The sequence below is a fragment of the Coenobita brevimanus genome, chromosome 103 (assembly GCF_032717465.1).
Source record: "Coenobita brevimanus isolate Jiangsu-jjx chromosome 103, ASM3271746v2, whole genome shotgun sequence".
Lineage (NCBI taxonomy): Eukaryota > Metazoa > Arthropoda > Malacostraca > Decapoda > Coenobitidae > Coenobita > Coenobita brevimanus.
Genome location: NC_137056.1, coordinates 5,138,337 through 5,154,254, shown reverse-complemented (window position 1 = coordinate 5,154,254; position 15,918 = coordinate 5,138,337). Strand labels below are relative to the sequence as shown.

Sequence of the window (15,918 nt, the reverse complement as noted above, 5' to 3'; positions counted from 1 at the left end):
TTCCTTACATTTGTCTATTATACCTTTTTCAAAATTCCTCTCTTCCTCACTACGTATTCTTGTGTATTCATTTCTAGTTCTTTTATATTCTTCCTTTGTTCTGTTGTTACCTCTCTTTCTCCAACTGTTCCACGCCATGTCTCTCCCTTTTTTTTGCTATCACACACCTTCTATTAATCCACTCCTTTTTCCTGTTTTCTTTCCCCCTTACTCTTGGCAAAATTTTTTCCACTCCCGAATTATTGAGGCCTAGAAAAATATCCCACTTCCTCTGTATCTCTCTTGTTTCTCAGAAGTTTCTCCAATCTGCATTTTTGAAAAATTTTCTCAATCCTATAAAGTTTGCTTTCCCAAAGTTGTATCTTCCCTTCCCATAAAGCTCATTTCTTGCCTCCACATTCCCTGTTATCATCTGGAACTCAATGACCACATGATCACTTTTTCCAATAGGACAGATATTTCAAGGATTCTATTACATTGGGTTCTTTGGTAAACAGTAAATCAAGTCTTGCTGGTGTGTCCTCACCTTGGAACCGTGTCTCTTCTTTGACCCATTGCGTCATCACACTGTTCATTGTTATATTTAATAATATAGTGCCCCACAAATCTTCGCTGCCTCCTGAGTCCCATTCCTCCCAGTTCACCTCTTTACAATCGAAGTCACCCATTACAATTATATTGTTGCTTTTCTCAGTCATTTTCTGTAAATAACTAGCCATGTCTGACACCATTTCCTGGTATTCATCACTCCATGCTCTTGTCTTAGAGGGAACATACACTACCGCCATATCTCTCTTGCTATTCTCTCCAATTTCTATCTATCTATCTATAGCCCAACACCCTAATCCCGCAAAGGATGGCCGCAGACAAAACGCCTCCAAGTCGCTTTGTCACTCACCATTTGACTACCCTTCCCCCAGCTCATCCCCCCTCCCTCATATACCTCTCAACTCCATCCCTCCACCTCATCCTCAGTCTACCTCTCCCTCTCCCTCCCTCCACCTCACCTACATACACCCTCTTAGTCAGTCTTTCATTCTCCACTCTCTCCACATGTCCAAACCACCTCAGTGTATTTCTCCTAATCTTCTCAACCACATCCACACCCACCCCACAACGTTCCTTCACTTCTTCATTCGTCAACCTGTCCCTCCATGTCACTCCACATGCTCCTCTCAAGTAACTCATTTCCACTGCTCTCACTCTTGACTTGTTCCCCTCTTGCAAGATCCACGCCTCGCTTCCATACATCAGGGTAGGGATCACAATATTATCATGCAGTGACTTCTTAACTTCCATACTCACCTCCCTATTTGTCATCACTGCTTTCAGTGAACCAACAACCTTCCTTCCCTGCTGTACCCTTTCATGCACTTCATCCCCCAAAGTTCCATCCTTACTCATCACACTACCCAAGTACTTGAATGCACTCACATTCTCCATATCCTCACCATCCAACCTCACTGTACATTCTGTGACTTCATTCCTCTCAAACACCATAACTTTACTTTTGTTTACGTTAACTTTCAGCTTCCTCCTCCTACACACTGTCCCAAATTCATTCACCAAACCTTGCAACTCCCATTCATCTTCACTCAACAATATTGTATCATCAGCAAACAGCAACACCAGAATCTTCCAAATCTCACCCTCATTCATTAGAGCCACCCCCACATCCACTGACCTACCTTGCACCTCCTTTACAACCCCATCCATGTATATATTGAACAGTCATGGAGACATCACACAACCCTGTTTCAGTCCCACATTGAGATCAAAGAACTCACTCAGCTCACCATCCACTTGCACCGTAGCTCTACCTCCTTCGTACATACTCTTCACAGCACTCAACAATTTCCCCTCCACTCCATATATTCTTAATACCTTCCACATACCTTGCCTATCTATTCTGTCATAAGCTTTCCCCAAGTCCATGAAGACAGCATACACTTTCTTTCCCTTCTCTAGATACTTCTCCACTAAACATCTTAGAACCAATATCTGATCTACACATCCTTTTCCCTTCCTAAATCCCCCTTGTTCTTCTCCAACTAGCTCCTCTGTCATATGCCTAACCCTATCAATGAGTAGTCTACCATATATTTTACCAGTCACACTAAGAAGGCAAATACCCCTATGGTTACCACATACTTCTCTCACCCTTTTTCCTTTGTATAAAGGAACAATTATACCCGATTTCCAGTTCTCTGGAACCCTTCCCTCTTCCCAAGCCACTCTACACAACTTCCATATCCACTCCACAACAATCTCACCCCCATACCTCAGCATTTCACCACACACTCCATCAATTCCTGGGGCCTTTCCCAACTTGATCTTCTTCATTGCTTCCACTGCTTCCGCCCTACTGATCTCTTCCTCCCTCCTCTCATCTCTTCTTCTCCCAGCCATTCCCTAACCACTTATACTCACACTGCTCTCACTCTCTACATTCAACAAATCCTCAAAGTGCTCCTTCCATCTCCTCAATTTCTCTCTCTTCGCCACCAACAATCTATTATTCCTATCTTTCACTCCCCTACTATTTCCCCTTTCACACTGCCTTACTTTCTTTACCTCCTTCCAAAACAATTTCTTACTCTCCCTCCATTTCACACTCAGATTCCTCCCAAACTCTTCATCCACTTTCTTCTTACTCTCCTTCACCAGTCTCCTCACCTCCCTTCTCCTGCTCGCATATACCTCTCTCTTCTCTCTTGCATCTTCTCCCCTACCTCTACTCACTAACCATTCACTATATGCCTTCTTCTTTTGTTCCACAGCTCGTTTCACCTCACCATTCCACCATGCTGCCCCTTGCACACCCTTGCATCTCCTCCTCACTCCACAAACCACCTCACATGCTGCGCCTATCTCTTCCGTAAATATCTTACATACGTCTTCCACCCCTTCCATCTGCTCTAGCTCATACCTTCCCACTTTTTCTTCCACTATGCTCTTATACTCTGCCATTTTTTCTCACTATCTTGCAGATTCTCCACTCTTCTCACAGGAGCTGTTTCCTCCAGTCTTCCCCTTCGTCTCCTCAACCATTTTCTTTGCAGCTTTACCTTGGCCATCACTAAGTGATGGTCCGAGATTCCATTCCCCCACCCTCTCCACACTCTTGCATCCAACACTTGTCTTCTCATTCGCTCATCCACACACACGTAGTCTATCATTGCCTTTCACTCGACAAGTTCATCATCCATCCTCCTCATTACTCTCCATGTATAACAGTGGATCATCTTATGCCGAAAGTAGGTGCTGGCTATTGCCAACCCCTTACCAGCACAGATGTCCACCAAAGCACTACCATTCCCATCTGCTTCAGCTGGCACACCCCACTGACCAACCACTCCATCCACTCATACATTCCTAACTTTGCCATTCATGTCTCCAATCAAAAGCACTCTCTCGCTCCTCTCAAGTTTGTCCATACATGCTTCTACTTTCGCCCAAAACTCATTTTTCACTCTTGCCACTCAGTCCTCTGTCGGAGCATACACACATACAATCGCCAACGCTTGTATACTTACTTTCATCCTCACCCATACAATCCTTGCACCCACTGTTCCATACTCTCTTAGATTCTCCTTCGACTTCTTGCTTTTCATCAGACATACTCCCTCTCTTGCCCTCTTATTTTCATTAACTCCCACACATATACCTAAACCATATTCCCATTCTCTCACCCTTTCACCTTTCCATTTAGTTTCAGTCAATCCACATACATCCACTCTTGCATCCTTAAGCACCTGAACAATCTCTCTCTCTTTCACTTCATCATTCACTCCTCTCACATTCCACGTTCCCACCCTCAGAATGTCCTTTGTCCATTCCTTAGTCATCAACGTATGGTCTGTCCTGGTCCGAGGAGCTTTATCCACTTTAGTTAGTTCTTTTTACGGGGTGGGGCACTAACCCACTTCAGCCCTGCCTTATCCCATTTCCACGGTATCTACATTTATGTTCTTCACTGCTATCATCACTCCTCCTCCTGTTTTTTCTTTTCTGTCTCTTCACAGTTTGTATTTACCATCTCCCATATGAACATCAATATCTTCTCTTATCTTGGTCTCTACAAAGCACATAACATCAGGTTCATGTACCCTCAAAAAATCGTTGCTTTCTAGCTTTGCCGACATTAAACCACCAACATTAGTATATGCCACCTTCAAATTATTTTTGATGTTTTTTATACCCTCTTTTCTCTTTCTCTCCATCGGTACCACTGCCTTAATTTCTGATCCATGACTCTCCAATAAAACACTGTCTTCTCTTCCCCCGTTCTCTGTTCGTTTTTTTACCTTTGCTTCCTTTACTAACTCCTTTATTTTAGCTCTTTCTTCCTCATTTGCATCTCTCCTTATCCAAACATTTTTTTAACCCTTCCTTGTCTGATAATTTCCATGTTCTACCGATAATTTCGTTTACTGTTGCCTGGGACTTAAACTTTACCTTCAATGGCCTTGCCCCTCCTTCCTCGTACTTTTCTAACATAATCACCTCTTCAATCTCTTCTTGAGCTTCGTTTTCCTCCATGACAACTGATATTATTCCTTTAACCTTACTCAGTGTTTCTCTTTCTCTTTCTGATCTTATTGTCATACGTTTTCCTTTAACTCCTGAAATTATTACACATTTTTTTCTTATCTGCTACATCCCTAACTAAAGATTCTCCACTTCTCAGCACCCTAACCACTTCCCTCTCCATCTTTTCCTTGCTTTGTTGTTCTATAATCTCCTTCAAATTTACATTTCCTTCTTCCTGAATCTTCTTCCACCCCTTATGTTGCTCCTTGATTTCTTTAATGTGCTCGTCTTGTATTCTTGATTTGGATTCATACTCATCTAGTTTGCTTTTCATCCTGTCCCTTTCTTCTTCCAACTTCTTATTCTCCCTCTTAAGCTATTTTATTTCATTAGAGGCAGATTCATTGCTCACTTTTAATTCTGTAACTTCTCTTTCTTGTTTGTCACTGCTTGTACAAACTTTTTCCAGTTTATTCCGTAGAATCTTGATCTCGTTTTCCTGCTCTATGGTCCGTTCCAGTAACTCTCTAAATACTGCCCATACCTTTTTTTTATCTCTTGGACGTTCCTCTCTGCTGTTTTCATTACTCTTGCTACTCTTCTTTGGTTCAACTTAATACTTCCATTTTCCACATCCTCTTCAGAGAAGCCCTCAAACTCTCTCTCTCCAGTTGTAAACAAAGCACCATCCCCTTCCACCATGATTCAACCATATGGAGACTTTCTATTTCCACTATATCTTGTTCATTTTATGACCAAAACCGCTTTTTTTTTTTTCTTTTTTTTTTTTAACTAATGTCCTACGGGACCACCACTCACTCACTCATTAACATAATCACAAATAGGCTGGTCTCCTTTTCATCACTGCTTCAGCGATTATTTCCCCACGATCCAGGATGAGCTTCATCTCTGTCGGCAACCTGTGTGTGTGTATGTGTGTGTGTAATTCACCAGGTCGGTCAGGATCACCTGATGGTCGTGATCGTCAGCTTTTTACCCTCCCGGAAGGGAGCTGAGAGCTCATATAGTCCGTTCTAAGGGCAAGGCTGTGACCTTCACACACGCACACACCCGTCCCCTTGCTCAAGGGGGACAGTAACCACCCACTTCGTCGGTGTGAAAATTTTCGCAACCTGAGCGAGGCGTGAACTTCCGTCTACCAGATGGCAAGCGAGAACGTTACCACTGCACCAGCGAGCGGTGTGTGTGTGTGTGTGTGTGTGTGTGTGTGTGTGTGTGTGTGTGTGTGTGTGTGTGTGTGTGTGTGTGTGTGTGTGTGAGACTAGGGTGGGAGGGGGGGGTAACAAGGCTGTTTGGTTTTCTTGCCTCCTTCCCTGTGACCCCACCCTCCCCCACCCATGCTTGTCTCCCTCGCCATCACCCCTGCCCTCCTCCACCCCCACATGGCACACTGCCAGCAGCCTGTCTGGCTGTTTAGTTGCCCTGAAGCAGTGTTAAACACCGCATGTCCCCCCCCCCTCCTGCATGTGATGTTTGATGTGCTGTTTTTTAGCAATAGTAATGCTTATGTGGATAATAACATTACCCCTGGTGTTTCTGTGTCAGTCTCTCTTGATTGAGTAAGGTATATGAGAGTTTGGTTTTGGGTCTGGAATGCATCTCTGGCTTTTCTTCAGTATCTCATGGGGAAAACTGCTTCGATATCCAAAATACTTACTGACCAAACACTCCCACTGGTACACAACACTGCCGGATATCTGGGTACGGGTGTATGTTTGTATATATATATATATATACACATACAGTTTATGCCAGGCAAAGGGACCACTGATGCCATATTCACTGTTTGACAGCTTGAAGAGAAATACATGGGAAAGAAAGGTGAACTGTACTTTGTTTTTGTTGATTTAGAGATGGCCTTTGACAGAGTCCCTAGAGAGGTGGTGAGGTGGACAATGAGAAAGTGTGGGATTGAGGAGTGGCTGGTTAGAGTCTATGACCATGTACAGTAAAAGTCCTATCATTCAGCATCTGGTCGTATGGTATTTCCGGTCTTTTGATGGTTTTAATAAATAATTCCATTACAAAAGTCCTCTGCTCTTCCGGCACATATACTGAGACGATTGGCACCCGCAACGGGGTTGCTTTCGTTGCTAATACCCGTGCGCCCATAGTTGCCAATTTGGCGCTAGATCTAGCACTATTCATAATAATTTAGTGCTTTTCATAATAATTTACTGCCAATATACTGTATATCAGATATTCTTCTATATCTAGCACATTTTGAAGTCCAATTTAGCGCAAAAATTTGAGCGTTCACCTATAACTTAGCGCATTTTAAGCTGAGCTGAGCACTTTTGAAGATTTCTGCTTGCCAACACTACATGCGCCGTTGGCCATCATGACGCGTGAGTGCCTGGGTAAGTGGGACCTTTTGAAAGTTTGGAAACTTTGTCGTGCCATTTTACTCTGTACATATGTACATACAGGTAAGTTCATGTGTAGTGTATCATTAAATATACTGAATATAAGCTGCTTATCAATATTTAGTGCTTGGGGTTGACCAATAATACTTGCTAGACACTGTGATTGTATTTGGGTGACCGACCATGATTGCTAGAAACTTTTTAGCAGGCTTTCCCAGTCATCCGGCAGTTTCTGCTCTTTCAGCACCTGCTTGGTCCCGAAGATGCCGAATTAGAGGACTTTTACTTTATGTGGTTGCTCACACCCAGGTACAGGTGAATGTAGATTTGAGTGATGAGTTTTCCGTGAATGTTGGTGTGCATCAGGGATCAGTCTTGGGTCCCTTGTTGTTTATCATGGTACCTGAAGCACTCTCACGTGACTTCAGAAATGGACTCCTGTGGAAGATGATGCATGCTGATGATTTGGTGCTGGTTAAAGAGAATGAAAGGGAGGTGGAGGAAAGACTTAGGAAATGGAGAGATGGTATGGGGCACAAGGGCTTAAGAGTAAATGCTGATTAAACAAAAGTGATGGTATCTTGGGCTGGAGGCAGTACTATCAAAGAAAAGGGAGAGTGGCCATGTGCGATTTGTCACAAGGGCATGGGAAGTAATTCCATCTTGTGCAGTGTTTGGGGTAAGTGGGTGCATGAGAGATGTAGTGGTATTAGAGGTCAACTGCAAGATAGCGTAAATTTCATGTGTGCAGTGTGTCAGGGAGAGCATGGGTAGATTGTCAGGCATGAAAGGATCAAACTTGCTGGTAAGTCTCTTTAGTGTGTGGAAGCGTTTTGTTATGGAGAGATATGTTGTGCACTGGAGGTGAGGCAGGAGCTAGCTCTGTGGCTAGAGTGAGGAGAGGTTGAAAGAAGTTGAGGGAGCTGCTGCCTCTCTGGACACTGACAGGGCTCTCCCTTCGTGCTAAGGGATCTTTGTATGCAGCATGTTAAGAGTGTGATGCTGTATGGTAGTGAAACCTGGACAGTAAAGGAAGAGGATATTCGCAGGCTCAAACATACAGAAATGGCAATGATTAGGTGGATGTGCAGTGCACCCTTGAGTCCAAGGCCTGGGAGGGGGCTAGGTTTACAATGGAGGAGTTGAGAGATGGGTTGGGACTAGAGGGTATTTGGGTTGTGATGAGAAGACGTAGATTGAGATGGTCTGGACATGTGGAGAGGATGGGGGATGATAACTGGGTGCAGAAAGTGATGAACGTTAATGTTAGGGATAGGGTTGCAAGAGGCAGACCGAAAAAGACCTGGGTCAAGGTGACTGAATGTGACCTCAGGGTTAAGGGACTAAATAGGAAAGCTGCCAGAGACCGAGCAGCATGGAAAGCCGCCATTAGGCGACCAAGGATGACGCATGCAAGCATATTGGAGCCTTCAAAAACGAACGAACAAATGGATGTGACTAGTACGGTACCGGTATTAAGGATATAATAGTGCCTATGCAGACACTAAGGCAGTCTAGTAATAATGCATGAACCTATAATATATATGTATACTGTACAGTATATGGATGTGAATAATGTCTACCAGACACCGAGGCAGCCTGGTAATAGTTTATGACATTAAATCTTTATCCCAACAGCAGTGCAGAGCTTCAAAGATAGTCTACTTAGTCCACACATTTAATTAAAAAATGACCAGTACTCACTCATGAGTGCCATTATGTGAGAAATGAACATAAATCCTTTATAGGTAACACTGAACTGGATTAACTTTACCAAGTAAACCACCAATACTGTACTACTCAGTACACATTATATACCATGCAGTTATACCTGATTATTCCTATGACAATTACAAATATTCCTTACCTGGCCTCCACACATAAAATCCTGTGGTACTGTTCACCTCTACATACAACAGTTCCTCTGATTCTAAGCTTCTGTTGTCAGGGGCTGTAGTGTTGTATCTGGAATGAAAAAATAAAGAACGGTACTCATACCTTATACTACTACATCATACAAACATTAGTAGCTCAAGTATGGTATGACTGGCATTAAGCAAAATACATCTCACATAAATAGCTAATGTGGAGAATAAGAAAGTGTGGCCATCATCTAATCTGGTATTTTTCCATCACGACTCCAAGGGCCAAGGGTGAAGCTACTTAGTCCACATAGTTAAGGTGAGACTGAACTGTTATATAATATGCTCTAATTTATTACGGTAGTCATAATATTCCCAGCCAATGCATCCAAACTATCTATCTATTGCCGGACGCCTTAATCCCGTAAGGGGTGACCACAAACAAATCGCCTCCAGGTCACCCCATCCCCCGCCATTTCGCTGCCCTGCTCCCAGCTGACACTCTCCTCTCTCATATACCCCTCCATTCCATTCCTCCATCTCATCCTTGGCCTCCCCCTCCCTTTCCCCCCTAAACCTCATACATATACCATATATATACAGTATAGAGAGAGAGAGAGAGAGAGAGAGAGAGAGATATATATATATATATATATATATATATATATATATATATATAATATATATATATTATATATTTATATATACAGTATATATATATTATATATATATGTAATATATATATATACTGTATGTGTAATATATATATATGTATGTGTGATCACCATGTGAAGAAAGGTATTGTGCAGCAGGTCTGTCCAAAGCGGATCAAGAGCATGTCTAACAACAACACAATATGTGATCTCTGCATTTTCTAGATAAGGTACAGTAAGTAATCATCATCATCCAGACCTCTTTTCCCACCCTAGGGCAGGGTGAGGAGTAGCAACAGCCAAACAGCCAAAGTTGCCCAATTCAATGGGCCATGCTTCCATTCACTCATCATTCGAACCCTTGAAATCCTGGCTCCATCATACAGGCCAAACAAATTTCACCTCATTCTGTAGCTGCATATATATCTATCTGACAGAGCCAATCTGAATGCTGTCACATTAAAAAAGGGTACCAAATCCCTGGTTATACACTTCTCCACACAAAATTCATCCATCCAGCTTGGTCTCTTGTCAGACCCTTGGCCTCACCAATTACCATACCTAACTTCCTCACACACTCATCCACCATATCCCTTCACCTTCTTCTTGGTCTACCTCGTCTCCTCCCTCCTTCAAATTCGTTCTAGCCCCGGGCTTCTACGCTCCTAATGGGTGGCATAGGACTGAATAATGGATGGATGGATATACCTTTTTCACCACTCTATTGCCATCCACTCTCTCCACATGACCAAACCATCTCAGCACACTCTTCGATTCTGGTGTCCACAGACTTCCTCACTCTGCAACTTTCACGTATCACATTATTCCGTATCCTATCCACTCTCTGTACTCCATATACATTCCTCAGCAGTCCCAAAACCGTTGCTCTTATTCCTGGCTTTTCGTTTTCATGCCAAACCATCATCTCACATCCATATGTTAAAGTTGGCACTAACACTCCTTTTATCTTCTCTTTTCTAACACTGTACCCAGGTACTGTATTTGAACTCTCTCACCAATTCCAGTCTCTCTCCATTTACTGTAACATCAAACTGGAAGTCACCTTCTCTCTCAATAGCGATCACTTTTCTCTTTTCTACATTTACTCTCAAGGCATGATGCTCACAGACATTTACAAAACTCTGCACTAGCCTACCAAGCTCTTGTCCAGTATTTGCATGTTGCACTGGATCATCAGCATACAACAAATCTGAGATATTCGACCATCAACAACGGCATCCCTCATTCCATTACTCATGTTTTTACTTCATCCATCACCCCATTCATAAACATATTGAACAACCATGGGGACATCTCACAACTTTGTCACACACCTATACTGATCGTGAACCATTCACTTAGATGCCCATTTGCCCTTACACATACCTCAGTACCATCATAAAAACTCTTGATGGCAACTAGCAGCTTACCATCTACACTGTACATCCGCAAGACCTAGATATGGTAAGGCATTTATAAAACAATAGTGGTACAATGCAATGCTAACTAAAAATAATAAATTCAAGAACATAGCTTGAAAAATTACAGTACATGTCAAACTCTGATAGTTTATGTACAGCAGTAAAGTACCGTATCTATTAACTGAATTTTTTTTTTCATGTACTTACATTGCATAACCAGCCAACAGTGGCCTGTTCAGCTGATATCCTGGGTTGCCTGACCGTTCTGACAAATCCAGTATATAATTATCTTCCACAGTCGTGTCATTCCCTTCAGCAGTCAAATTCCTGTCAGTGGTACTCAAATTTCTGCTCACTGTTTCACTCATGTCAGTGGCACCTATATGATGGAAACTGACACTAAAGTGTTGAATAAGTGACACTTTTGGGGCAGTGGAGAATTTGAATTTGTTGATGTGCCGAAGTTTTCTGTTTTGGTTGGTTGATTTTCCTTTCTGTAAAATTTTAAAGCTTGGACTGGATGATTCCATGCCCAGTGGTATATTTCCCAATTTAATTTTTGAATGAATTTCATAGATAAAAGATCCACTCCAGCCAAAGCTATATTCCACACTAAGGACAGCATTTTCACACGTCTGTGATGATGCATTATAGTAAGGGAGCTTGCTTTCTTTGCATTCTTTATCATGTCTATTTTCTCTCCTCCCAAATTTCATGTAGCTCTTATTCTTACTTTCATGTATCTTGATGTACTTCAGAATATCATCACTGAGGCACTCATAAACTACAGAAATATTAACAGTTTCTAAGGTATTAAAATTGCCAATGACCTCAACATTATAACCTGAATCACTGAGATAGGTTGCCACACTTAGCATAGGGTCCTGGTTGCATACACTTGGGGATAATGATATAGGACACTTATTGCTAAAGTCCTCCAGGAAATACACTGGTAATGTTCTGATACACACACCATTCAGCAACTGTTGTGGTAAAGAAAGCACACTTCTTACTTCAGAATCATTTGTTATCAATAATGTCTCCAGAGGTGACCCCAAGATATAATACTGATAAAATCTTTGGTCACGAATGTGGTCATTGTTGCATCTGTAACTGTGACAGGGTTGCTTAACTCTTGACAGGTAGTCTTTGAAATCCCTAACTGGTTGCTCATGTCTATAGTAGTGTCCAAGATATGGTGTATTTTCAATAGCAATGCACAGCAGGTCATGCCAAGCAGAAGTATATGGTCTCCAGTACTGGCACATGTGTTCTGGATGTTTACTAGTTTCTTGACCACCTTGTAAGCCTTCCAGGCACATGAGAGTGGTTGTCTCAAATCCAAAACAATCCTGGAAAGACATGGAACATCCTGTTCTGTACAATGCTTACAATATTTTTAGAAAAACACTCATCAAAGTAGAGCATAATGCAGCAAAATCTAACATGGGTACTCTATCTACAAATGCACAAAGAAAGATTTCTTATTTTTGTTTCCAGTTTTAAGTCTATTACCACAGTTAATAAAATTTCCTGTAATGCAGGAATCTTGACAGATAACATTCTCTGCAACAACAAAATGTAAATGTAGCACACTAAATAAGGGGTCTCAGGCCTCTTGTTTGGCGAGCCACAGCTAGCAAATGCGAGTATTTTTTTCCCTTTGGCGAACAAATTTTTCACGCAAGTCGCCTTTTGGCGAGGAGAAAATACATCCACTTCAAAACCCAGTAAACTACAAAATACGGTATGTAAATCTCATAGCACACTGTGATCGATTATTAAGTCTATCCTTGTCGCCATTGTGAAAGTTTAAAACCTCATTATATGATTCTAATTATCACAATGTGTAATTAAATAAATATATTTATTGTTTGTAAAATATTTTGGCTCGTGGTCAGTTTGGCTACTAAAAATATATTTGGCTTGTAATTCAGAAACCTTTGGAGCCAAATGGCTTGAAACCATAGGCAGTTAGCAAGAGCCCTGAGTCTGGAATATGAGGGGCAAACTCGCCAGGAACCCCCCCTCCATTTTCTGTTTTTGACTGATTATACTTTAAAAATCCCTCTATCCGACTGTGAAAATGTGGTGAGTTCGCCATTGTATTCTAGACTTCTCTGAGGAGGCCAACATATGAGGGGAAAACCCACCAGGACCAACATTTTCCCTCTCTGATCGCTACATATACTTCAATCCCCACTCTATCTGACCATAAGAATGTGGAATTTTTGCCTCTCATATTGTAAACTCCTCAAACATAAAAAGTACAAATTACTGAGTAATAATAACTCTTCAACCTCCATCTATACTTATCAATCAACCCTTTCAACCTGATGACTTATATATGGAATTGTTTTCTTGCTACAGTATCTCAAGGTAAATTTTCAGCTTTGGAAAGAACCTCTGCATGACTGAGGTTAATGACAACCTGTATATCTAACTCCTCCAGTCTGGATATTCTTTCAAACTAAAAGAAAACTGACCTGAAGTAGAGACATAAGGGATATAAGTAATAATAATGGAAGTCTCAGGATGAAGATAAACACACAGAGAGAGGGAGATAAGAACTGAGGGAGGGAAGGAGATATGAAGCACTGAGGGAGGGAGGAAGGGAGTTATGAAGTACTGAGGGAGGGAGGTAGGAAGTTAAGATGCACTGAGGGAGGGAGGGAGGGAGATAAGATGCACTGAGGGGGAGATGGAGATAAAAAGTACTGAGGGAGGGAGGGAGATAAAAAGTACTGAGGGAGGGAGGGAGATATGAAGTACTGAGGGAAGGAGGGAGATAAGAAGCACTGCGGAGTGTGGGAGATAAGCAATGAGGAAGGAAGGAAGATAAGATGCAATGAGAGTGGGAGAGAGATAAGAAGGAATGAGGGAGTGAGGCAGATAAGAAGCAATGAGGCAAGGAGGGAGATAAGAAGCACTTAAGGAAGGAGGGAGGGAGATACAAGGTGGGGATAAGCAGAAATGACAGAGTAATGTATGACAAGGACAGAGGGAGGACTTAACCTCATTACTATAACAGCTTATTATTTTGGTTTTCTACTGCTACTTCCAGATGATTTTAATAAATTCTGGAATGTCTAGCAGTGAAGGGGTTAAAATGATGGCTATATCTAGCCCCATCAGTTAAAAAAAACTCTCAAGCTAAATATCAAATACAGTGATCTCTTGGTTGCAGTAGTTTCCATTATTAGTAAGATAAAATTCTGCATTTCGGCAGTTGTGGTGTATTTTCAGTGTGTGTGTGTGTGTGTGTGTGTGTGTGTGTGTGTGTGTGTGTGTGTGTGTGTGTGTGTGTGTGTGTGTGTGTGTGTTTAATCCAAGGAAGAAGAGGAGAAATGGAAGAAGGGAAGGAAGGGAGGAAGGAGTAGTTGCAAGGAGAGTGGAAAAGATACAAGAGGATGAAAAAAAAGGCAGAATATAAGAGAGACGTGGAGGAACGATTGGGTAAATATGAACTGGAGCAGATAGGGGACGTGGAAGGTGTGTGCAAGATATTCACAGAAGAAATATGTGCATCATGTGATGTGGTGTGTGGGGTGAAGAGAAGACAGAAGGGGGTGCAAGGAACAGCATGGTGGAATGTAGAGGTGAGACAGGCTGTGGCACAAAAGAAGAAAGCATACAATGAATGGATGAGAAACAGGGGCATGGAAGAAGTTGAGAGGAAGAAGAGAGAGTTATATGTAGAAAGGAAGAGAGAGGTGAAAAGATTAGTATGAGAGAGAAAGAAGAGAATGGATGAGGAATTTTGAAGGAATCTGAGTGTAAAGTGGAGGGACTGTAAGAAAATGTTATGGAAAGAGGTGAAGAGAATAAGACAGGGTGGCAGCGAAGTTTGCAGGGGAGTGAAAGATAAAAATGGTAGATTACTAGTGGAGAAGGGAGAAAAAGTGAGCAGATGGAGAGAACACTTTAAGGAATTGTTAAACATAGAGAATGGAAGTAACGCGAGCATAAGTGGCTGGGGAATGGCTAGGAGAAGGAGGGAGGTGAGAAGACAGGAAGAAATCAGTAGGATAGTAGTTGTGGAAGCAATGAAGAAAGTCAAATTGGGGAAATGCCCCAAGAATTGATGGAGTGTGTGGTGAAATGCTGAAGCATGAGGGAGAGATAATTGTAGAATGGATGTGGAAGATGTGCAGACTGGCCTGGGAGGAAAGTAGAGTCCCAGAGGAGTGGAAGTCAGACATAATTATTCCTTTGTACAACAGAAAAGGGGAAAAAGAAGTGTGTGGTAATCATAGGGGCATTTGTCTTCTTAGTGTAATAGGAAAAGTGTATGGCAGGACACTTATTGACAGTTAGGGAAATAACGGAGGAATTAGTTGGAGAAGAACAGGGCGGCTTTAGGAAGGGAAGAGGTTGTGTAGATCAGATATTCATTCTTAGATCTTAGTGGAAAAGTTTCTAAAGAAGGGAAAGAAGTTGTATGCAGCCTTCATGGATTTGGAGAAAGCATGACAGGGTGGATAGACAAGGATTGTGGAAAGTATTAAGAATACAGTATATGGAGTAGATAGGAAGTTGTTGAATGCTGTGAAGAGTATGTACGATGGTGCTAAGGCTGCAGTGAGTATGGATGGTGTACTGAGTGAATTCTTCTCTTTGAAGGTTGGGTTGAAACAGGGATGTGTCATGTCTCCATGGTTGTTCAATCTGTACACGGACGGGGTAATAAAAGAGATACAAGGTAGGGCACTGGATGCTGGAGTGGCCCTAGTGAGAGAGGACAGTGTTTGGAAACTCCCTGTAATGTTGTTTGCAGATGATACTGTGTTGTTAAGTGATGACGAAGGGGAGCTGCAAGGCTTGGTGGATGAGTTTGGGAGAGTGTGTAAGAAATGGAATCTAAATGTGAATGTAGGGAAGAGTAAAGTGATGGTCTTAGAGAGAAAGGTGAAGTCAGTGAATGTACAGTGAGGAAATGGAAAATGTGAGTACGTTTAAGTACTTGGGTAGTGTGATGAGTAAGGATGGAAGTCTGGAGGATGAAGTGCTTGAAAGGGTACAACAAGGAAGAAATGTTGCTGGTTCCTTGAAAGCAGTGATA

General features: G+C 42.0%; 1 protein-coding gene across 1 annotated transcript in view; it reads right to left on the bottom strand.

Moving 5' to 3' along the window:
• LOC145415718 (tectonic-2-like) overlaps nt 1–15,918 on the bottom strand; it is a 45,912-nt gene that overhangs the window by 25,593 nt on the left and 4,401 nt on the right. The window contains exons 4-5 of the mRNA XM_080284943.1: nt 11,064–12,208; nt 8,788–8,885 (exon numbers count right to left, since the gene is read on the bottom strand). Coding sequence (XP_080141069.1) covers nt 8,788–8,885; nt 11,064–12,208 — 1,243 coding nt within the window. The remainder of the gene's footprint in view (nt 1–8,787; nt 8,886–11,063; nt 12,209–15,918) is intronic.